The sequence below is a fragment of the Typopeltis vanoorti genome, chromosome 9, assembly GCF_054136105.1.
Source record: "Typopeltis vanoorti isolate ZY-2024b chromosome 9, IOZ_Tvanoo_1.0, whole genome shotgun sequence".
In the NCBI taxonomy this organism is placed as follows: Eukaryota; Metazoa; Arthropoda; class Arachnida; order Uropygi; family Thelyphonidae; genus Typopeltis; species Typopeltis vanoorti.
In genome coordinates this window covers 82,207,608-82,233,466 of record NC_143557.1, presented here as the reverse complement: position 1 = coordinate 82,233,466, position 25,859 = coordinate 82,207,608, and the positions used below count along the sequence as shown (strand labels likewise).

Here is a 25,859-nt window from a genome sequence, read left to right as displayed (position 1 = left end):
TATCAACCAACCTCTGTAATCCACAAGCTCTCAATCTATCAATGTAGGGAGCATTTTTTACACCACTCACCAACTTAGTCGCTCTCCTCTGAGCCCTCTCCACCAATTCCTCATCTCCAATGAATCCAGGCGACCAGACTTAAGCACAGTAATCCAAATGTGGAAGTATCAACGCCTTATAAAGAAGAATAATAAACCTCTTTAGTTCTGGATGTTAGTGTGTTGTTCAATAACAAAGTAATATAAATTAAGAATGAAGAAAACAAGTTTCCCATTACTTCAGTTTTCCGTTAATAGCATTTATTTCACATATTAAATTTGTATTATAGTTAAAAAAGCTTAGAGATAATTTTTTACTTTTGTTATTTAATCGGAAATTCAGAATATTATTCATCTACGATTGCATAATGGAATAGAGATGGAAATTGCATAAAGGGGGAGTCAAACCCAAGGGTCTTACAATTTCTCGCTTCTGTACGAAATGGATTATCGTTAGGGACTTCGTCTTGCTTAATTGGTAAATCATTTCAAGAAATATCAATTTTAAATATGAAAGTCAACGTCACCAAATTTATTAACAATGTTTAGTTAAATAAATTATTTAATTACTACTAATTCCGTACAACTGCTGTTTCGAATTCAAGTAACTTGGGTTTTTGAATTGTTTGCAATTCCTTCTAGTTTTCACTCGCGATTATATCCATGATAAATATAACTGTATTCCATATAGTTGGATTTATTGTTGAAATACACGATTTTATTTGTATTTCCTCCCCCCCCCCCTTTTTTTTTCTGTAGGTGTGTGTCATCATATTTATATGTATTGACTTTTTTTTTTTTTTTTTTTTCAAAATATGCTGCTCGTCAAAGTTTTTGCAGTTAATGAACTATATAAAACTAGAACACATTGTAATTAATGCATTCGAATCTGGTTATTTCACATTAAATGCGAGATTAAAAAAATATCTAATCGCTTCTCAGACTCGCCGGTGTTGTTTGTATTTATTTATTTGTTTTATTTTTATCGAATATCTAGTCGTATATTGCTTTCTGAGTAGAGCGGGAAATAATTTAATTTTGGAAAGTAGGTCACCGATATTCATGCAAGGTGCTAGACCCGTATACTATTATTTAACGTTTGTTTCTGCAATACTGAGTGACTAGCTTTTTATTTGGTATGTCATCATTAATTTAGAGGTTTTGAATTCCTATGCATATTGAACTACACAATATCACTATTAATACAGAAACGTGGTATTTCAAGTAGGTATATATTAGGGTGTGTGGGGGTATGTTTTCGTTCTTTTCGGTGAAAAGATTTTTTTTTTCTCTGCTCTGAATATTTTATTTCTTATAGCTTTGAGTCAGTCAGTTTTAAGTTGTTACTTCTGAATCAGTGCTATAGAGCTACTAGCAAATGTAAAATTCCGTCTAGATACATGACAGCGTGCATATAATGAACATTTTTTATTAGCCTTTCGTTTGACAACATGGAGAGTGTTTATTTGAACTGATTGATTCAGTTTAGGACAATGACCTATCTTAACCTCGATATTACGTTTTTTTTTTTTTTTTTTTTTGTATATAAAGAAAAATAAACGATGTAAGTTCGACCATCATATCCCCTTTTATTGCATACTATCAGAATATTAACTACTGCTTAAAATAACCAGAACAACAATACATCATATCCCAATAAAATTCAGATAGTTGTAAGATTTCTAGTTATTATTAGACACCTCCAGAGAGTCCAAAGACTCATCGAGGGAGAGTGTGCCAACAGCATCGAGCGATTGGTGCCCTTTCAACTACTAACCGTGCTCAAACTTAACTGAACCATTAATAGCAGAGGCTCTACCAATCGACCAACCTTATTTGGGGACAAACTGGCAGGCTTATTAGAATGTTAAATATTGTAAAGAAATTACCCATTTTAAAATAGTTCGGTGTGTGTACATTTCATGTTCATGATAGTGAAGTAATATGCTATTAATTTTTCATCATTCAGTTTTATTTCTTAAAATGAAAGTACTTATACAGTAGTTTTTGATTTTATTTAAATATAGGAAATGGTTCTCAACCATTTCCTATGTTTATGAGTGTGGTTAGCAAGGATGTTGGGACTAGATTTTTTGCTTGAAGGGTGGATGTGGTGAATGGGTTGCCAGGTTGGTTGTGAGTGCTTCTTCAGTGAATGTTAAGGAGAGGTATGATAGATATTGTGTGAATGACTGGTGATATAGGAAATTATATGGTTAGAAATTAACAGTTTACTGGTGATGCAGAACTGGGAAGGGTGATAGTCAATCAATGGTGGTGGTGTAGAGATCTGCAGGATGACTTAAATAGACTAGTGGTATAAGTGCATCATCTTATGAGCATAAGGTGATGCACTTTGAGAAGAAAATATAAGCAGTGTAATGTATTGATGGAACTGATGAGGCCAGGGTCTTGGGACTGATTATGGATAGGGAGTTGAAGTTTAGAGGGCATATTGCCAAGTTAGCCAAAACAGCACATCAGATTACATGGTGGTTGAAGAACACTGACAAACAAGGATCAGGAGATTATTGTTCTCCTTTATAAGACCACATCTGGACTCCTGTGCACTGATATGCCTGCCTGGATTCTGTGGAGAAGTGGCGAGAGGATCCAAAGGCAAAGGTTGTGGTATGTCTTTGGAATGCTTCCTATGATAATTGATTAAATATCTCAGAAAACTAGCTGATAGGCAGAAAAGAGGAGACATGATGGAAGCATATAAGTTATTAAAAGGGTTTTATAGGATTGACAGGAAGAGAGAGAATATGGGATCACCCTTGTAAATTGTATAAGAGTGTAGTTAGCAAGGTTTTTAAGACTAGTTTTTTTTTTTTTTTTTGCTTGGAGGATAGTCAAGTGAATGCCTCCGTAGCACAATTGGAAGAATAATGGAATATCGTGCCCTTCAATTGGATAAGGCCTAAGTTTGATTCTCTTTATGATGAGAAGAATCTTTATATAGGTTTTTTCAATGAAGGGGAGTTAGCTGATCTCATACGGAGATAGCAGGGTTTTTCATCTGGCATACAGACAAATCAGCCTTGAGTATACATGCAATTTACAGACAAAAAATACTAGTGGTGGTGGGCAGTTCGCTTATTTGATGGATTGTAGAGCAGGTTGATTGTACATCTAGTACATCCAAACAAAATATAGCAGGTTCTTGCCATTCTTTTTGCAATATTTCTGCATTTTGGATTTATGATTCAGAAAAATTCCTCTACTTTTTTCTGCCTTCCATTAATTTCTCATCTTGAAATTTTCCAACAATAAGTTTCATAATTAGTGCTGAATACTATGCATAGCATTTTCATGATCTGCAGTGCCTGAATACTTCTCATTTACAATGACTCCTGTTTATGATCTTCCTAGACACAGTAACATAATAATAATATAATAAATTCTATTCTTGAGAGACACTTGTGACATTAAATTAAGAATTATAAACACATTAACTCAAGAATATTTTATTGCCAAATATTTCAGTCTGAAACTAAAGACTATCCTTAGTGGCTTGATAGGAACAGTTTTTACAAGGTGGAATACAAACAATTGATCATTCAAAAGTAGAACAAGCCGCGTGTTGTTAAATTGCTAAGCATTAAAGAGAGGTAAATTTCATCAGAGTGATGAATAAATTATAGATAGTAATTCACAATTTCATATAACAATCTTAATTTCTAAATTCGATTAAAGAGAACATTAGACTGATGTAAGAATTAAAGGTCTCAATTTAAAAAAAAAAAAACACTTTTAGTGTGTTATCCAGATTAAACTTTTCCATATTTTTGCCAAGGATATACAGTCATTTTGATTCAAGTTAGGACATTAAAGTAAGACCTCAGCACTCTCTTTGAATTGGTGTTCGAATTTATAGCGACATTTGTGTAGAAGGTGAGTCTTGGACCAGAGAATGTTGACTTGTCTCTATCCTGTGTTGTGCCAATCCAGACTTATCGGATTTTTTGTGAAGAATGTATGATTGATGTTCTTGTATTCTTTTTTCTATAGAGCGTCCTATTTGGCCAAAGTACAACAGATTGTAGTTACAAGGAAATTGATATACACCAGGCAGAGACATAGTTGAACATTTATCTTTAGAAGAGGGGAAATAGGTAGATATTTTGTTAATAAGGATATAAATGGCTGTTAAATCATATTTCTTCAGAATTCTTGAAATTGGTTCTAAAATCCCAGAAATATATGGAATTGGAACTTGACATATTGATTCTTTGTTGTTCTGGACTGGATTGTAGGAATCGAACTGATGTTGTATAGTTTTTTTGGAGAAGCCATTTAATTTCATGTTCTGTTTGATTGTTGAAAGTCCTTTCTGTAATACGCGGGGAGTTGAGCAATTAGTTCTAGCTCGTCGAATTCGACATTTTATGATTCCTGTTTTTTGATAAGGATGATGGGCAAGTTGTTTGAGAATGTAACGTCCAGTAAAAGTGGGTTTTCTGTAAACTGTTGTTGTCTGAATATCTGAAGGTGAGCGGATGAGAGGGATGTCTAAAAAGGATAACTTATCTTTTTCAATCTCCATGGTAAACTTAATATGAAGATGTAAGGAATTGATTTCGGCTAAAAAGTAGGTAAGGAATCTCTGTTGTGAGGCCACACTGAAAAGATGTCATCTATATATCTAACCCAAAAGGATGGTTGAAGGAATATACATGAAAACAGGACGTCTTCTAGATGTTCCAAATAAAAGTTGGCTAAAGCAGGTGAAAGTGGACTTCTCGTGGCCATTCCTTTCACTTGGTTGTAAAATTTGTTTTGACACAAGAAATATCGAGAGTGCATCACAAAATTGAATAATTTTACGATATCTTGTGGGAAGATGTCAGCAAGTAATTGTAAAATCTCTTGATTTGTCTATATGTGATTTCACATATAGGCAAAGCTTTGATCATTCAGGCATTATGAGCCTGTCAAATGATAAGAAAATGGAGTGTATTATCATCAGCAACATTATATGATAGAAAGGATCTCTGGTTAGCAAAAGGTCATTAATGTATTAGAGGAAGAGCATGGGTGATAAGCATTTTCTGTAGTACATGCAAGAACAACAGAACATGCACCTGTCAGTTGAAAAAGAGTTCGATTCTCATCCTAATAAGATGATATTTATGTGTATTTTCAAAATCTCATTGGAGATAGCTGACCTGATATAGAGGTGGTGAGGTGTTTCTCCCAGAAATGCACATTCTTCTTCCTCAAATAGAGACCACATGCAATTAATAGATAAAAATACTACATAGTGGATGGTATATTTTGTGGTATAGATAATGGGTTATGAAGTGTAATAAGAGTGGCTTCATGCATTTGAGTCCTCGCACTTCATGGAGGTGTCATGTATTAATTATGATATCTTGTCTGAATATGTGAAATACCTAAATCAATATTTGTGTATTCATCCATTCAGCAGTACATTCCACTCATCAACCATTCCCCATGCAAAAAAGCCATGCCACAGTCTCTTATGTGCCACACCTTTATACAGTTTCCTTTGCAACATGTGAAATTCCATCCAGTCCAGTAGCCTTATTCACATCAAGATGACTTAAACATTCATAGACTTTTACCTCATTCAACTTCAAGGAACTGAGTTGAAGTATTGATTTCTCAACTTCTGCTTCCTTAGAATAGTGTCATTACCATCAGTATGAAAAACCTTAGCAAAATGATCACTGAACAACTCCACAATAACTTCTTTAGTCACTCTTGCACCATCTCAATCCAGCAGAGTTATCTTCCCATAGTCATCCTTTCTTTTTCTAGCTGCATAACAAAAAAAACTCCCTAGGATTTTTCTTAGCCTGTTTCGCTAGTCTGCTCTTAATCTAATTTCAGCTCTCTTGTTATATTTGTCACTCTTCTTGCCTGCACTTTATAGATTTCATTTAACTGTTCACTTCTTCCAAGTTCATATTTTCTCCATAATCTTCTCTTCTTCTTCTGCAGTTCTTGCTTAATTTCAGTATTCATCTATTTAACACCTCTTTTGGTAATCCTTTTGATTTAGGCACACACTGTCTGTTAGTGTGATCATCAAATACTTCTTAACTATGATCCACGCCATATTAATCTCTTTTTCTTGAAGTTTTTCCCCCATAGAACTCCTTCAAGCTGTTTTTTGAGTTTTCCATAATCTCCAGCCTACAGTTCCACATGTATTCTTTTATTCTAGATGCTTCTGCACCTCCCAGGTCAGGATTATATGATCACTGTCACCAGCTCCTAGTATTTTTCTTGTGTGTGTGTGATTAATGTTCGGCGCCTTTCCAAAAAAGTTTTTTTTGAATAAAGTGTGAATAAAACGAACAGGAAATGAACAAGAAATGAAAACCGCTTTACAATATAATGTTACCTATGTATTAGTCCTGCTTATACAAATTTTTTTTTACATGGAACTCAACAATTAATCATAAGTTGATTTATGATACATCACAAAATAAAGAACTATTTTAGGTATATTTTCGTAAATTTTAATAAAAAATTACAGTGATATAATCGGGTACAGGATACAATTTCAGAATTTGTTTGTTTCCGGGAATATCTGAAGGGGGCCGAACGGAAGACGACGTACATTCATAATTATCTGTACCATTCTTTGTTCGTTTAAACTCTTATCTCATATTTTTTGACATCTTTTAGGCACCTTTTCTTCTGTGGCGCCTGTGTATATTGTACACTTCGCACACGCCACCAGTCGGGCCTGACTGTCACCAACTGTTGACATTTACTTTATCTGACATTATTACTAAATCTAATACATTTTGCCATGAGTTCCCTCCATCACCAACTGTATGAGATGGTGATCCCTTAAGAACTCGCATTCCCTTTCCTTTCTCCCGTAATTTATTTCTTTTTTCCAGTTTATATTTAAAAAATTAAAATCCTCCATTATTATGCTGTTTTTTTTTCACTAGTTAAATAAATATTCTAATATATCTGTAAGAGGAATATTTGTAAAGAGGGAAACCATATCAAATAAAATATTTGTTGGTAGTAATAAATTCCAGAAATCTTGTTCTTGAAATCTAAGTTTTTAACAAATGTTGACTAAATTCTGATAAATGAGTAGAGAAATTGACAGATGCTTTGAAAGATTGTGAGTTGGACAATTAGCAGTCTGGAAGTACTAGCATGATAAACTTGACTCATGTTGTTGTATCCTCACCATAAGATTTAACTCCATCTAGAATCTTATTTAGTTAATTTATTTGTGATTAAATAGGATATCTGGAGACACTTCAGTATATATATTGTGATCATGTAAAATTTTAAGCTAAAATAAGTGTTTATTTCCAAGGTGACTAAATGACATCCTTTATCAGCTGAGAGAGAGCTGATAATGATAAAACTTGAGAGATCTGATTCATTTCTACTTAAATTGGCTTGAGAAGGTACTGATTTAAATAAATAAACACAGTTTCAAAATGGCTTCAACAAACTTTGCTCATATTAAATAATTTTCCAAGTTAAGTGAATTTCATGTGTCTACTACTTGCATATCTATATTCCACAATATAATTATCAAATTCCTGATATGCACCTTCACTGGATGTACCGGAAACTATGATAGCAATAATGTAAACTTTTCATGTAGTACTTACTTACTTCCTATCCACAGTTTTCTTCCAAATCAGTCTTATCTGTCAGTATTCGAATATTGTTGGTTATATTTCTGATTTCTAAGCACTGCTGACTGCATCAATCAATTTTTCCCATCATCAAATTCCTGACATGTACACTCAAGGGGTGTACAGGATATGATAGTACTACATGAAAAATTTACATCATTACTAACTTCCTATCTACAATTTTCCTCCAAATCAATCTGTTACTTGTCAAGACTCCAACATTATCAGATCTTATATTTCTATCGTCTAAGGCACTTTGTATCGTATCAATCCACCTATATCTTGGTCTTTCTCTGGGTCGTTTTCCTGCCAACCTGGCAGAGAACACTTGTTTTGCTAATCTTTCCTCACCTATTCTGTTTAAGTGACCATACCATCTGAGATTAGCTCTGTTAACGCATTCCTGGATGCTGACAATGTCTAGTTCTTTCATTAATATCTTCGTTTTTAATATGATATTGCCACTGATGCCATCTGTTCACACCACTAATCTTTCTCAGGACTCATATCTGCAGTCTCTAGTCTTTGGTCAAGTGTTTTACTTCTGACCCAGCTCTCAGATCCATAAGTTAAAACTGGTTTGAACACTGTCTTGTTTAGTGTTCCGACTAATTTCTCTCTTATTCCATATGAATTTATTCAACTGACTTCCAACCATACCAGCTTTGTTGATTCTGTTGTCTATTTCCATATTTAATTTACCATCTTCACTAAAAATTGCCTAAGTAGCTGAAATGTTTTACTTGTTCTACAGGTTCTCCGTTCACAACACAGTTGACATTTTCAACGATTCTACCTATTTTCATTGTCTTTCTCTTTTTATTGCTGACCTTCATACCATATCTATTACAACAGTTATTCAATTTAATCAGGGAATCTTGCAAACTTGTAGCGGATTTATTTAGAATATAACATCGTCCACTTAAAGCAAAGAGCTGACATTAACATCTCCAATTCTGATATTGTTTAATACCACTTTCCTTCATAATGTGATCCATTTAGATAATGAATAACAGAGGGGATAATGTACATCCTTGTCTCACACCAGATTTAACATTAAACCATCTTCCTGTACTTTCACTTCTAACTGCTGACTTGCAACTCAAATAAAGACTAAGTATTGCTTGATATAATGCCTCATTGATACAATATAACTGCAGCGTATTGAATAGCTTCTCTCTCTCTCTCTCGGCACCGTGTCATATGCCTTTTCCAGATCGACAAAACTTAAATACAGATCTTTGTTATATTCCCATGCTTTCTCGACTATTTGTTGTAAAGTGAAGATCTGATCCTGACAGCCTCTATTTGGCCTGAATCCAGCTTGTTCTTCACCAAGCTTTTCTTCCACAATTCTTCTCAACCGTTTCTCAAGTATACTGGCATAAATCTTGCCAGGAACACTCAATAGGGAAATATCTCTGTAATTCTCACATTCAATTTTATTTCCCTTTTTATATATGGGCACTATTAGAGCTCTACTACAATCATCAGGAATTCGTCCTTCTGTCCAGGCATTCTGAACTATGCTGTGCAGCTACTTTAAGACTTTTATAACTCCATACTTGAGCATTTCTGGTCTAATATCATCTACTCCCGCTGCCTTTCCACATTTCAAGCCTTTGATGGCTTTTTTCTACTTCAAGTATGGATATGTATTCCTGACTGTATGCCTGTTGAGTGTTTTTTACCACTGTGCATTCACTGCTTGTTTCATTTAGCAATTTGTCAAAGTAATTACTCCATATTTCAAGGATATCTTTTTCTCCTGTTTTCATGTCACCTTTATCATCTCTAACTCCTTTTACAGCACTCCTTTTACAGAAAGTTTAGGAGATGGTTTTGTTTGGGTGACTGAATTTAGATTAAGAGTGACTGATCTGCAGAGGGAGATAGATGAACTGAAAGAGGAGGTGGAATGTCTTGTGAATGAGAGCAGAAGTATGAAAGATAAGATTAGGAGAATGGAAGAGATAAATGCAAGGTGAATCAGAGTAGGGGAGAGAGAGAATTTAGGGAGTATGAGAGAGAGGTATGGGAATGCTAGAAGAGGAGAGAATGGAAACAGTAGAAGAGAGGGAATGAGAGAGAGGTATGGGAATGCTAGCAGACGAGAGGATGGAAACAGTAGGGGAGAGAGAATGAGAGAGAGAGAGATATGGAAGTGCTAGAAGAGGAGAGAATGGAAACGGTAGGAGAGAGGGAATGTGAGAGATGTATGGGAGCGCTAGAAGAGAGAATAGCAGTAGAGGAGAGGGAATGAGAGAGACCTATTGGAATGAAAGAAGAGGAGAGAATGGAAACAATAGGAGAGAGGGAATGGTAAGAGGTATAATGTATGGCGACTCAATGATCCGTGGTGTTCAAGATAGGATGCGTGAGGAGTGTTTGCCAGAAGGAACAATAGAAAGGGTGGCTATGGCGATTAAGAGCGGTGAAAGGGTGGATGAGATGATTGTGATGGTAGGAACGAATGACTTGAGTGGTAATGTAAGTCGGGCAGCGAGAGATATGAGATTTTTGCTTGAGACTGTATGGAAGAAGACAGAAAGAGGAAAAATAGCGTGCGTGTTGCCTAGTTATGATAATGATGAGCTAAGCAGAAGAGCGGTGATATTGAATGGCATAATAGCAAGAATATCTGACAAGAGAGGACTGGTATATGTGAATGCTTGGAGTGCGTTTGAGGAAAGAGAGGAATTGTATGCAAGAGACCATTTACATTTGGATGAGGAAGGACGTAGGCATCTGGAGAGATTGCTGTTCTGAACGAGTCAATGTGTCCCAGGGAGGATGATAGCAGGAGTGGCCTCTTGTGGGAATGGATACTTGGGAGAAAGGAGACGATGTCAGGTAACACTGAGCCCAGTGGAGTCTAGAAGGGATAATGCAGGGTATAGAAACAATGGCATTTATATGCTTTATACTAATGCCAGGAGTATCCGGAATAAGGGAGAGGAATTGGTGGCGCAGATAGCATCAGCCTGCCCAAAAATTATTGCGATCACTGAGACATGGTTGACAGAAGGGGATATAACAACAGGAATAGAAGTCACTGGGTATAGCATTTTTCATCAGGATAGGAGGGGAAAGCATGATGGTGGGGTACTGCTTATGATAAGTGATGACCTATGTCCTCTAAGAGTGAAGGCTTTGGAAGGAAGTGAGACAAATGATTTTGAGAGCGTATGGTGTGAGGTAGAGGTAGGCAAGACAGGATATTTAGTGGGGAGTTGCTACAGATTTAAATAAATCTGTAGCAACAGAGGATGGGGACCAGGAGATGTTTAGGCAGCTAAGTTTGGCAATTGCATGAAGAATGATTGTTATCGGAGATTTTAACTACAGTAGTATAAATTGGAGAGAGGAAGATGCATGTAGCAATAGTGGAATGGAATTTCTAGAATTCTTGAGGGACAAATGTCTTAGGCAACATGTAACAGAGGGAACAAGAGGTTCAAGAGTTTTAGATTTGGTTATAGCATCAGAAGAGTTGATAATAACTGAGTTGACATTTCTCCCACCAGTTGGAGAGAGAGTGACCATATGGTTTTGACTTGGAACATGAATAGACATGCAGGAGTATCAAAGAGACGGGAACTTATGTGGAATTATAATGCAGGTGATTATAATAGTCTTAGACGTCAACTTCGGGAAGTTTCATGGAGTGAGGAATTGGAAGGCTGGGATATTGTTAGTGCGTGGCAAATTGTGAAAGAATATTTGTTAGCAGCAATGGTAAGTTGTATACCACGAGTGAAGAAGAGGACACAATTTGGAGTAAAGTGGATGACAAACAATATTAAACAGGAATTGCATGCGAAAAAGAGGCTATGGAAGAGATATAAGGAGACAGGTGAATAGAAGATGCATGAAGAATATAAGACACAGGCCAGAAGAGTGACTAGTGTAGTAAGGAAAGTGAAACTGGAATATGAGAGGAGATTGGCCCTAAGATCCAAAGAAAATCCTAGGGAATTTTTTAGCTATGTGTCCAGTAGGAGGAGAAATGACTGTGGAAGAATGATATTGTGGAATAAAAATGGGAATAGAGTGACTGATGCAGAGGACATAGTGGAATTGTTCAATGAACACTTTATGGAGTATTTCATCCTAGAGGAGTCAGTTTTAATGCTAGAGGGATAGGGCTGGTTCGAGGTTTAGAAGTACAGGAGGAGAGTGTGTTTCAGATACTGAGTACTCTGGATCTCAGTATAGCTGTGGGACTGGATGGTATTTCACCCCGAGTTTTGAGAGAATGTGCTAGGGAACTGACAGTGCCTTTAACCTGGCTTTTCAATGAAAGTCTGGCTTTGGCAAAGGTGCCCAGGGAATGGAAGGAAGGTAAGATAGTGCCATTGCATAAGGGTGGTAACAGACTGGAAGTGTCTAATTATGGGCCAGTCTGTGTGTCATCAGTAGTTGTTAAGATCTTGGAGAAAGTAGTGAGGAACCGTATACAGCATTGGGCAGATGAGGGTAATGTTCTCTGTGAGAGTCAACATAGATTTGTGAAAAGACGCTCTTGTTTTAGCAATATGCTACCCTTTTATAATAAAGTTACAAGAACATTAGATGAGGGAAAGGCATATACTGAAATTTTCTTAGACTTAGCGAAGGCATTTGACAGGGTGCCACATGATAAGCTGATATTTAAGTTGCAGCACATGGGTCTGGATGTCAGATTGGTCAACTGGATTCAGGATTGGCTGTCTGATAGCTATCAGAGAGTTGTGCATGGTGGAGCAGTTTCAAGGAGGCAGAGGGTTACAAGTGGGGTTCCACAGGGCTCAGTACTAGCACCTATATTGTTTAACCTTTATATCAATGACATTGCCAGTGGATTGCAAGGGGATATTCAGTTGTTTGTGGATGATGTGAAGCTGGGAAGGATTATTAGTAATAGTGCAGATGTGTTAGCCCTGCAAGAGGATTTAAATAAGCTAAACAGGTGGGCAAATGAATGGGGGTGTCAGTTAAATGCAGCAGAATGTAAGGTCTTGAGGTTTGGGAAACATCGATGGGATGCTGCATACTCTATGGGAGGAGTTATACTGGAGGAAGTATGGGAGACAAGAGATCTGGGGTTGATGATTGATAGAAACCTGAAGTTTAGGGGACATGTTGCAAAGGTGGTGAAGATAACACAGAGGATTGGTGCAATTATGAGAAGGACACTGACCTGCAGAGATAAGAGGATTATCATTCCGTTGTATAAGTCTCTGATCAGACCACACTTGGACTATTGTTCTCAGATTTGGTCCCCAGGATTTGAAGGGGATAAATTAACTGTGGAGAGGATACAAAGACGGATGACAAAGATGGTTTCAGGACTGTACAAGGATAGTTATGAGGATCGGCTGAGGGAATGTGGACTGCAAAGTTTGGTGGATAGAAGAAGGAGAGGTGATATGATTGAGACTTTTAAACTGTTGAGTGGTGGTTACAGGGTTGACACTGGGGAGTTCTTTCGCTTGGTTGAACAGCGGGAAGGAGTGATGACAAGAGGCCATCCCTGGAAGTTATGAAAGGAAACTGTGAGCAAGAGGGTAAGGAGTGGTTTCTTTGCGTGGAGGGTGGTTGAACCATGGAATGCATTGCCTGATGGAGTGGTGGGAGGAGAACGGTCAATGAGTTTAAAGAGTGGTATGATAGACTTTGTGTTTCTTAGGGGGGGGGACCTCCCCTTGATGAGTCTTGACAGACTTTATGTTGTTAAGAAGGACCTCCCACGACGAGTCTTTTGACTCCATGGAGGCCTGAATAATAATAATAATAATACAGCACCCTTTCCTCCATTCCAGCTTCTTCATCAGCCTCCATAATTCAAGAGATTGGTTGATGGGCAAAGAAGAGAGGATATGATAGAAACATTTAAATTACTGAAAGGTTTTTATAGGATTGATGCAGGGGAAATGTTTCAGCTGTGTGATAGTGATGGAAGAACAAGAGGTCATACCTGGAAATTAAAGAAGAGTGTGGTTAACAAAGGTGTCAGAACAAGGTTTTTTGCCTAGAGGGTAGTGAATGAGTGGAATTCATTGCCTGACTTAGTTGTGAGCCCTTCGTCTGTAAATGAATTCAAGAAGAGATATGACAGATATTGTTTTGCTAATTTGGGTCTCCTGCAGTGAGTCTACTGACTCCATGGAGATACCCGTAATAATAATAATAATTCTCTATGAGCACAAGCTGGCTTATTTGCCAGTAACCTTTGATATGCTTTCTTCTTTTCCTTCACTGCCTCTTTAACTTCCTGTGTCCACCATGGAGTTCTGATTTTTCTATCCTTGCACACAACCTCACCACATGCCTTTCTGGCTGAATCAATCAGGGGTTTTCTTCAAGACTTGTCACTGAATCTCCAAGGTTTGGTTCCTGTTCTCAAACTCTTTTGTTTTTTCTTCAATAATCTTTGTGTATTTTTGTCTACAGTTCACATCTGAGAGCTGATCAACTTTTATTAGCTTTAAAACTTTCTTGCATGTTATTCTTTTTAATATGAAATTCAATTTTATCCTGCTTAAGACTAAATGGTGAGCACTTCCAATTTCAAATCCTCTGTACACTCTGGTGTCCTGCACCAGGGAGAAAACATCACTCTCAACAATAACATAGTCACTGAGACTTTTCTTATTCTTTGCCTCTTCTCTCCATGTGAATTTGTGCACAAATTATGTTGGAACATGGTGTTAGTAATAATCAGTCCATGTCCTGATAAGAAATCCAACAGGTATTTGCCATTATTATTAGTTTTGTTCTTTTCTCCAAATTTTCCCAAAATATTTTTGTATATCTGACAGTCATTTCCTACTCTGCTATTTAGATCCCCAACAAGGACCAACTTTTCATTTTTCATTGTGTCAATTGCTTTCTCTAAAGCATCAAAAAATTCCTCACTTCTACCTTAGTAGAACCTTCTGTGGGACCATAGGCACAAATAAGTCTCATTGTCCAATTCCCCATTCTGATATTTGCCCACATCATTCTACTTGAGACTGCCTGCCATTCCAGAATATTAGCCTCGTATTTTGTGTTGAGTACTATGGCTACTCCTTTTCCTTGATTGTCATTGCCTGAATATAACATTTTGTATTTATTGCTCAGAAAGATCTCACCAGTTTTGGTCTTTTTTGTTTCAGTCACCCCTATTATGTCGATCTGGTACTTATCTAATTCTTCAGCTCTCTCCATTTCTTTGCCATTCAGGCTTCTTATGTTGATAGTACCGATCTTTAACTCTGGTGATGTTGAATTTGGGTGTGCTTTCAGATTTGTTCCAGTAGCTGACTTTTCGTCGTTCGCCCTGGTTCCCTGGCAAAAACAACAGGGACCTTGTTTAACCGGGCGACGCCCTAGCCTGCATGAAATTTTGTCATGTTGTACCATCATTTTGTATATTGGTTTAAGCCAATAAGAATACAATTTGGTCGGCTAAATCCCAAATTGCCAGCCCATCCTGTTTCGTTCAGTATCCAGGTAGATACCCAACAGGGTGCACCTTGAGAAGGTGAGGATTGGATATTAGATCAGAAGCCCTGGTCGGTTCTCCGCATTCCTTTAAAGGCTATGTGGAGGTCTGCTCTCAATTTTTCCCTGGATCTTTTTTCCCCCTAGTATCAGATACCTATTTTGCTAATATTTCTTTTTCCATCTGGTTAGCTCTGCTCACACATTCCTGAATGCTTTTCTCTTCATTTTTAATATGATTCTGCCAACCATTTGTTTACTCTAATTTTTCTCAGAAATTTCATATCTGACTTAACCCTCAGCTCTGTAAGTTAAAATTGATTTGTGCATTTCCTTGTATACATCTAGTAGTGTCATAACTAATTTCTTATTTTCTATAAATGTATTCCTTTGTTCCTCTACCTTGTACTGTATTGAATTATATATTGAATTATTGTATTGTATTTGGCTCTCTACCTTGTATTGAAAATTGTGCCTGAAAGCTGAAATGTTTTGTTTTATAAGTTCTCCTTTAGGGAAATTACTTTGTAGGTTTTGCATTCATTTTTATTTTTATAGATGTGTTCTCTATAGAAGTCTTCTATAGAGGTTTTCAATTCCAGATGATTGGAAATCTACCTTTAATCATCTGGAATTGAAAACCTCTTTTGATCTTTTGACCAAACCTTCTGAAATAAGTGTGTGCACGTGCACTGAAATATATATATTTTTATATTTTATACCTACAAATTTCTTATATATATTTTTTAAAAATTTCATATTGATATGTATTCCTTATTACACCTTGAATATCTCATCAGAAGATGAGATAATCAAATGTTGTAAATGAAGTATCACATCATCCTCAAGTTAGTGAAAGTGGCCATGATGTGATTGCTTGGATGGCTGCTAACCATTTCAGGACTTTTATGAGAAAGAGTTATTTGTGGAACTATAAGGTGGGTAATTATGGCAAACTCAAGAGCAAGCTTGCAGCAATATCATTGAATGAGGAATTACATGGGAAGGAAATCAATGCTGCTTGGTCCCTACTCAGGAATTATATGGCAAAGGCACTGACTGTGAGGGTATTCTGAAGATAAGTAGTTGTAAAATGGATGACAAAAGAGGTGAAGCATGCAGTCTGGAAGAAAAAGGCATTGTGGAGGCAGCACAAGATGAATGGGAGATAATTGGTTACATGAGGAGTACAAAGTGCAAGGAAGGTGACTCACAAAGTAAGGTTAGCAAAAGTGCAGTATAAGCAGCAGTTAGCAAATGATGCTAAAAGAAATCCTAGGGAGTTTTTTGATATGTGGCCAGTAGAAGGAAGAATGATTATGGGAGGATGATGTTGGTCAGTGATAATGGGAGAATGATAAACACTGATGATATAGTAGAGGTGTTAAATGAGCAATTCATTAAAGTATTCCATCCTTGTGATAGTAAGATAATGCAGAACTTGAGAGCAGTGGGAACGGGGGGAGTAACTGCTGATGGTGAGCAAGCAGGAGGTAATATGAGGAATTGAGTAAACATGATGTCAAGAAGGCCGTGGAACTTGATGGAATGTTCCAGGGAGTTAGCAACACCTTTAACATACATTTTCAACATGAGTCTTACCTTAGCCCAGGTCCCAAAAGAATGGAAGATGGCAAAATTGTTCCGCTTCATAAAGGAGGTGTTAAAATTAGGCTTCGAATTATAGGAAAATCTGCTTGTCTGGAGTGTTGGAGAAGTGTTGTAGTGAGGACAAGGATTCAGAACTTGGTAGATAGCAGTAGAATTCTCTTTAATGGACAGCATGGGTTTGCTAAAGGAAGATCATGTTTTAGCACTCTGCTTACTTATTATAGGTGTCAAATACATTTGCAAGGGGAATCATATACAGTAGTATAGTATGGGAGATAATGCTGCTTGGTCCATTGTAGGAGAGAGGAGAGACATGATTTGCAATAATAATAATAATAATACTCTGCATCCCAAATTTTAAAACTTTACACTTTGTAACATTAAACTGACATGCCCACACACTCGCCAATTCAGATTTTTATATTTTGTATATTTAGATTTTGCAAAGGTTTTCGTTAGATTACCACATGACAAACTAGTAGTTAAATTGGAACAGATGGTGTTGGATACTAGATTAGTGCATTGGATTGGAGATTGGCTGTCTGATAGGTATCAACAGATTGTGTTTGGGAGGGGAGTGATATTCCAGAAGAGGAAAATCACTAGTGACATGCCCTAGGGGTATATTTTGGGACCATTGTTGTTTAATTTGTATGTAAATGACATTGGAAAGGGCTTAAATGGTGATATACAGTTGTTTGCAGATGATATAAAGTTGGGGAGAGTCATGAGAAGTAGAACAGAATGTTGTAGCTTTTGCAAGAAGACCTAAATAGATTGTCTGAATTGGCAAGTGTGTGTGGGTATGTCAGTTTAATGTTACAAAGTGTAAGGTTTTAAAATTTGGGATGCAGAATGTAGGATTAGTGGCAATATTTTTGGAGGAGATGAAGGGGGTTGTGGTGGATAGAGACTTCAAATTTCATGGACTTTTTGCTAAAATTGTGAGGACGACACAGCAGATTATGGGAATGATGTGGAGAAGTGAGAATGTTTTGATTCCATTGTACAAGACTTTGATTTGGCCCCATATGGATTACTATGTACAGAATTGGTTGCCCAGATTTTCAAAAGGATGAGATGTTGGAGAGGGTCCAGAGATGATTGACAAAGTTGGTTTCTGGAATGCGAGGACAGATTGAGAGAATGCAAATTACAGAGCCTAGTGGATAGGAGGAGGGGAGACATGATTGAGACATAAGTTGGTAAGGGATAATTACCAGATTAATGTGGATGGTATTTTTCATAGAATATCTGGAGACGGGAGAAGGAGTAGCCATTCCTGGAAGCTGTAAAAGGTGTGGGTGAGGAGTAGATTTTTTGCATGGAGAGTGGTGGGTGATTGGAATGCATTGCCTGAGTATTGTGAGTGCAGGGGAAGTGATTGCATTTAAGCTGAGGTATGATAAGCCATGCATGTGAGAGGGACTTCTCATGATGAGTCTCTTGACACCATGGAGGGCTGTTAATAATAATAAATTGTTCACTGAATATCTCAACTAGGTCCCCTGCAGCAGTTACTATTCCACCATCCTCATCCATTAACGTCATCTTACCATAATCATTCATCCTTCTTCTTGCCATATATCTGAAAAACTCTACGGTTTTTCTTGGCCTGGTTTGTTAATTTCTCTCATACTGCACTTTTGCTTTTCTCCTTATGAACTGATTTGCCTTCCTGGCCTGCTCTTTATACTCTAATGCAATTGACTATTGCCATTGCTCATCTTGCTCCACAGCATCCTCTTCTTCCAGATTTTATGCTTACTCCCTTCATTTATCCATTCAGCACCTACTTCATTCAGCCTTTTGACCTTTGTAATACATTTGCATGTTGTTATTGTTAAATATCTTTTGGTGAGTTCCCACCCAGCATTTATCTCCTTCCTACTTAACTCCTCATTCCATGCTATAGCTCCAAGTCGTCTCCCAAGCTCGTAATTACCAGCCTTGTAGTTGTATAGATATCCTTTCCTTACAGAAGTCTTCATATGGCTGGCCACTACCCAGGGATCACCTCATGGTCACTCTCAACAACTGTGGAAAATGTGATGCGCCACTTGGAATCATTTCATCTTCCAGTGTGAAATTATTAGATTTAACTCTCAATCCTCATGTGCCCTCCCTTAAATACTGCTTAAGATAGTTCTCTCAGGAAATTCATTTTCCTTATATCCAAATGCTGTCTCCATTTCAGTGTATATTACCATAATTAAAGTCACTCTTCTTTTGTTTACTAATCCAAGTTCCTTATATATTTCTTCATCATCACAATCTATGTTCTTTGGCCTATAGTAGGATCTGACTAAATATTTCTTCAACTGTCACTTCACACTGTACTGACTCAAAACTATTGCCACTATTTCCCTCCTCATATCTCCATTTTGTGCAGACATAATTCGATTGCTATCATCAACAGTCCCCCCCCCCCTTCTTGTCCTTTCTATCCTCGTGAAACACCATGTTTTTCCATTTCCATTATTCCTCTCCTGATATCATCCTTAACCAATCAGGTTTCATTTATTCCAGTAGTTTTTGGGCAATAGTGAAACCATTTTATATCCCTTATTTCTGATGCTTAGTTTATTTAATTCCCTATCTTGTCCCCAGGGTTCTTCCATTTTTGATCATTTTCAAAAATTTTTCAACCAAAAATTAGCAGTTAAGTCATTATCCTTACAAAATTGAATTAGTTTTTCTTATTATTCATTTCTTTCTCCCAACTGATAATTCCTGCTACATTTCATCTTACATTGCCACTGTTGGCATTTATATTAGCCATTATTATCAGGAATTCATCAGATTTTAACACAGTATGCAAGGTCATAAGACCTATAATATAACAGAGCCATGTGTGGGCAAGTAGTTAAAGAGAAACAAGGAATCTGTTAATATGTATCTTGGCTGTGGGTTGTACTAATTTGGAAAATTTGGGGAATAAAGGAAGATGAGATGGTTTGATATGTTTGGATTTAGACTGTGTTATAGATGTTGGAAATTTTTTTAACTTGGTTAGACTAAAGGATTAAACTAAAATAAATTTAGTTTAATCCTTTATCCAAGTGTAAGCAAACAAAGTTTGCGCCTTAGTATCTTCAGGACTGAGGCAACGTGTGGTAAAGGTGGACCAAGCTCTCATCACTACTTGTCTTAGTATCTCCCATAATGCAAAGCACATCTCTTTGCAGACATGTATAATGCTATGCATTAAGGGAAGGGCCACTACCCAAACCACCTCAATAAAGGTCCCGTCAGTGAGAGCCAGACTCAGAGGTGGTAATACTAAGGTGGACGTAATGGAGAAGTTATATTTACCTATACGAGTTGCCAAAAGGTGTCTCACCTTATTATTAAATTACTCTGATTTAGAGAAAGATGTTGGAAATTTTTTTTTCCACTTGGTTAGACTATAATAAATTTAGTTTAATCCTTTATCCAAGTGTAAGCAAACAAAGTTTGCACCTGAAGTATCTTCACGAGTTGCCTCAGTCCTGAAGATACTTCAGGCACAAACTTTGTTTGCTTACACTTGGATAAAGGATTAACATAAATTTATTACTGTGTTATAGATGTTGACGAGTGGTTGCTCTTTTTCTTACGTGATTAAAATAGAGGAATGGTAGTGGCCAGTTCATCCACTACATGATTCGCTTAGATAAAGTGGTTCTTTTTGTAATGAGGCTTAGGAAGGTCCTTCTTCTATTGAGACAAAATAAGTATTTTTCTGTATGTGAGCACTTATTCTAAGTCTTATCTCTTCAAATTTTGTCTGTGAAACTTTCATATGTTCCTAGTTTATTGATTTTATTTTATTATTTTTTAGATTAAAATGGCAACGAAAGCAATAAGAAATGTACGAAAATTAGAAAGACCACGTCCTTTGAAGGTAGCAACAGAAGGAATAGTAAAATCAAGTACTTCTGTAGGTCTGGATGCAAGTGGCATAAAAAAAGCTTCTTCAGGCATGTATTTGACTTATCTTTTATGATGTAAATTAATGAAAAAAATAATTATAGTAGTTTGTGATGTTGCACATTCAATAATCATTTAAAATTGGTTTCTCTGTCTTTTTTGTTATTTGACAATATGTGGAACAATGCTGACACTGTGGATAGAATGATAATTAAGTTAATGTATGTGTGTATATAATATGCAGGTCAAATATAATATTTCTTCTGTCTGTAGATAAAGAAATATATTGGCCTGTAGACTTAAGAATATTATACCTTTTCCCTTTAAGTGATATTTGGCAAGTACCTACCTCTTACCTTACCCATCATAAATTGGCATGGAACTAGTAGCAGCCAAGGAAATTATATTTAAAAAAAAAAAAAAGAAAAGAAATGGGCCTGGTTGGTCAAATAAGTAGCACTTAGACTTCCCAACATGTTGTTGGTGAGTTAAACCTGCATTCTCTGATGGTTTGTATGTGACTGGGATGAAAATCATCTCTCTTAAAGACACTGTGAAAAGATCACTGTTCATGCCTGCTTACCAAAGGAGGTCTTAAAAAATTCCTTAAAAAATATTGTTTTGTTTCTAGGAATTTGCAGTTATATATCCCTCATTTCACCAATTGCTAATGTGTACCATAAGTTTATAACTTTTTATGGGTGGGATTTTTTTTTTAAAGTAGGATAAGCTGTAAATCTTCACATTTCATAAGGAAAATATAAGATATTTATCTATTAAATTAATATGAGAATTAGTTAAAAAAAAAAAAAAATCTAGAAGAGAAGTATGTCATTTTGGAAGACAAGGAAGGATAGAAATGGGGAAGCAAAAGAAATTAGAAAAAGCGGTGCATTGTGCTATTTTATGAATACACAGAAAAGAAATTTAGAAATATCTTTTTCTGCTACAATTTTTATTATTGCTTGGGGAACCTCCATGGAGTCTAAACATGGAAGATCCTATATTTTCTGCCCAATATCTCTCACACCTCTCCTTGAACATGTTCACTGACAGAGCATTCATAACAGCAACACCTCAGATTAGAGATAGTTGTTGGAAATTTTTCCACTTGGTTATATTATTAATTAAAGATACCAAGAAATTTGTTTGCTTACACTTGGATAAAGGTTTAATCCTTTATCCAAATGTAAGCAAACGAAGTTTGTGCCTGAAGAAGTATTTTCAGGACTGGGGCAACACGTATATAGAAGCTAATGACTTCACATCACTTGCCGTAAACCGATAATGCAAAGCACATATCCTTACGGACACATATAATATTATTATTATTATTATGGGTGACTCCAGGGAGTCCTTAGACTCGTCGAGGGAGGCCCTAAACATCATGTCCACACAACTATACGACATTCTCACAGTATCTATCATACCTTGCCTTGAACTCACTCACCGTCGTAGCACCCACAACAGGCTCTGGCAGCTTATTCCACTCATTTACCACTCTAAAAGTAAAGAACCAGCTCTAACACCCTTGCTAACCACACGCTTTCCCAGCTTCCATAGGTGTCCTCTAGTTCTCCCACCACCAGTCCTGATCTCAAAAATATCCTCTGAATTTATCCTATAGAAACCCTTTAGCAATTTATATGTCTCAATCATATCTTCCCTTTTCCACCTATCAACTAATTTCTGCAACCCCCAAATCTTCAACCTGTTCTCATAAGGTTCATTCCATAGAGTATATCTGGCCTATGGATCCTCTCCACCTCCTCCCCATCAAGAAGAAACCTAGGTGACTAAATCTGGGCACAGTAGTCGAGATGAGGTCTTATCAAGGCTCGGTACAGAGGTACAATAACTTGCTTGTCTCTGCTCGTCAAAGTATTTTTCAACAACCAAGTGAGTCGGTGAGCTGATTTAGCCACTTTTGCAATGTGTCCTCTAAACTTCATCTCCCTCTCCACCAACACTCCCAAGTCCCTGGCCTCATCAATCTCCTGGAGTAAAGTTCCACCAGTGTAGTATACTGCTGCTAATTTTTTTACCCCAAAATGCATAACCTTACATTTTGTCACATTAAATTAACATCTATTCTCCTTAGCCCAGAATTCCAATCTATCCAAGTCGTCCTGCAATATTTTGACATCTTCTGCATTCACTATTGCCCTACCCAACTTTGCATCATCAACGAACAAATGAACTGTTCCTCTTAGCTCCTTCCCTATATTGTTAATGAACAAATTAAACAGCAATGGTCCAAGAACAGAACCCTGCGGCACACCTCTAGTCACAGGCCGTCTTTTGGATTCTACTCCTGAATAAACTACTCTCTGATATCTCTCCATCAACCACCCACTTATCCATCTCACCAACCATATGTCCATTCCCATATGTTGTAGTTTATGGATTAGAATTCCATGTGGTATCCTATCAAGTGCCTTAGCCAGGTCCAGCAGTATCACTGTAAACCCATTATCCTTATCCAGTTCAGCCGTCACTGTGTTATAAAACCTGAGCAAGTTACTGAGGCATGATCTACTCTTCACAAAGCCATGCTGTCCCCCGTACAGTATCTCATTTTCATCAATCCATTTCTGTATTTTTTCCTTGACTACTTTCTCCAAGACCTTGACAACGACTCCTGATATGCTGATCAGTCGGTAATTTGCAACAGTAGTCTTGGATCCTCCTTTATGCAGTGGAACTATTTTCTCCTCTTTCCACACCTTCGGGACTAAACCAGACCTGAGACTCAGATTAAACAACATGGTGAAGGGCACTGATAATTCTTTAGCCGCTTCACGTAAGACCCGTGCCGGTATACCATCCAATCCCACAGATGTATTCACATTAAGGTTCTGTGATAGACTATTCACCTCCACTTCATTCATCACAATTCCCATATAAACTAATGGTTCCTTCATTCTTTCAATGTTACCACCTGGATGATATACTCTTGCAAAGTGCTTGCTCAGTAATTCCACTATATTGATTCAGTGACATCCTTACCATCGTCATTCCTTAAAATCATTTTGCCATGTACAGTTTTTTTTTTTTTTTTGCTTGCAGCATATTGAAAGAACTGTTTGGGATTCTCTTTAGCTTGCATAGCTAGTTTCCTTTCATAATCCGCTTTTGCTTTTTTTACCACACTCATTACCCTTCTGGCCTGCACTTTATACCGTTCGTGTGCCTGCAAGTCACCCCTTTCTTTAAATTCCCTCCACAGTTGTTTCTTTTTTTGCAGCTCAAGCTTAATGATGTTATTCATCCATTTAACCCCTACTTGTTTTGGTATTCGGACCCTAGGTATACAATCAGCCATAACCTCCTGTAAATGTTCCTTGACCACTTCCCGTGCTCTATCGACATCCAGCCCTTGCAGTTGTACATGCCATGGCACTGATCCAAGCAATCTCCTGAGCTTGTCATACTTGCCAGCATGGTAATTCCACATATTCCCTGTCTTAATCGAAAATTCCACACCTTTAGCGACCTCCTAGGTCAAGACCTTATGCTCACTCTCACCAATAGGTGGCAACATGGTCATATTCATTACAGTCAAATTTTCAGATGTTATTACCAGGTCAAGCACTCTCACACCCCTTAGTATTTTTAATTATATGCTGTCTCAGATAGTTATCCCTTAATAATTGAATAAAATCCATTTCCTTCCTCACTTATGTCCTCTCCTCCTTCCAATCAATGTTACCATAGTTGAAATCCCCCATAATAATTAGCCTCCTTCCACTCATTTCATCAATTTGTTTATGCATACTATCTCCACCATCTATTCCATCACCTGGTCTATAGCAACACCCAACTGTATATTTTGTTCTGCCAGTCTCAATCTCACACCAAATACCCTCAAACGAGCTCTTTTTACTATCCTGTGATACAACTTCAATTCTCCTTGGCTGCAGTTCATCAGCTATTATCAATAACACTCCTCCCCCCATTTTATTCTCTCTGTCCCTCCTAAACACAGTATAACCTACACATTCTATCCCACTAACTATATCATCTTCTGTCAGCCATGTTTCACTAATGCCAATAACCTGTGGCCTGGAAGAGCCAATCAAGGGCAAAAATTCTTCCTTCTTGTTCCTAATACTCCTGGCATTAGTATACATGAAATGCAGAGGTTCCTTTGTCCCACCCCCTATCTTGATGCATTATTCTAACCATCCCATTCCGATTTTTTGTCCTTAGTACTGGCTCGGGTATATTATATACATTCTTACACTCAACTGTCTCACTGATGTCGGCATATCCACTCCTCCCCCCCCTCCTTGATAGTTCTAGTTACCCTGGTTCTGCACATCCATTTTCATTTCATTCAGCAACACTTTTTCCAGTCTCTGCACACCAAATCCATTCAAATACAGGCCATCCATCTTGTATAAATCCTTTCGCCCATCAAACTCATTCCACACCACACCGTTTGCATAACCTGCGCATAAAGTCATTTGCGATTATGGCCCTCCTTCTAAACTCCTTTCTGTCATACTGCGGCAACAGACTCGCCATCCTAACTCTGTCACTCTTTTCTTTCGCTACCTTTAACAATACTTTCAAGTCCTCTCTCATAAAAAATTTATCTCCTTTCAATTCATTCATACCCGCCACAACTATCAATTCTTTCACCCTCTGTTTTTGCACTCTAATACTCTCACTTACATAATTAAATTTCACACCCGGTAAGTACGATTTAGTTAAACTCCCATCTCTCACTCCTCTTAATAATGAGTCACCATTCCCTTCCCATAATGCTATGCATTATCAGAAGGGTCACTACCCAGACTAGTTTCGACCTTTATTGAGGTCTCATCAGTGGGAGCTAGACTCAGAGGTGACACTAAGGTTTAATCCTTATAAAGGATTAAACCAAATATATAATTTGGTTTAATCCTTTATAAAGGATTAAACCAAATTCAACTTTTGCTACCTTTAACAATACTTTCAAGTCCTCTCTCATAAAAAATTTATCTCCTTTCAATTCATTCATACCCGCCACAACTATCAATTCTTTCACCCTCTGTTTTTGCACTCTAATACTCTCACTTACATAATTAAATTTCACACCCGGTAAGTACGATTTAGTTAAACTCCCATCTCTCACTCCTCTTAATAACGAGTCACCATTCCCTTCCCATAATGCTATGCATTATCAGA

The 25,859-nt window shown here is 37.1% G+C and overlaps 1 protein-coding gene across 4 annotated transcripts in view; it reads left to right on the top strand.

Moving 5' to 3' along the window:
• The first annotated feature begins 420 nt into the window (after window positions 1-420).
• mxt (Eukaryotic translation initiation factor mextil) overlaps window positions 421-25,859 on the top strand; it is a 446,323-nt gene continuing 420,884 nt past the window's right edge. For all 4 annotated transcript variants that reach the window (XM_090397619.1, XM_090397617.1, XM_090397616.1 and 1 more), the window contains exons 1-2: window positions 421-517; window positions 20,596-20,734. In XM_090397619.1, coding sequence (XP_090253745.1) covers window positions 20,602-20,734 — 133 coding nt within the window. In that variant the 5' untranslated portion in view covers window positions 421-517; window positions 20,596-20,601. The remainder of the gene's footprint in view (window positions 518-20,595; window positions 20,735-25,859) is intronic.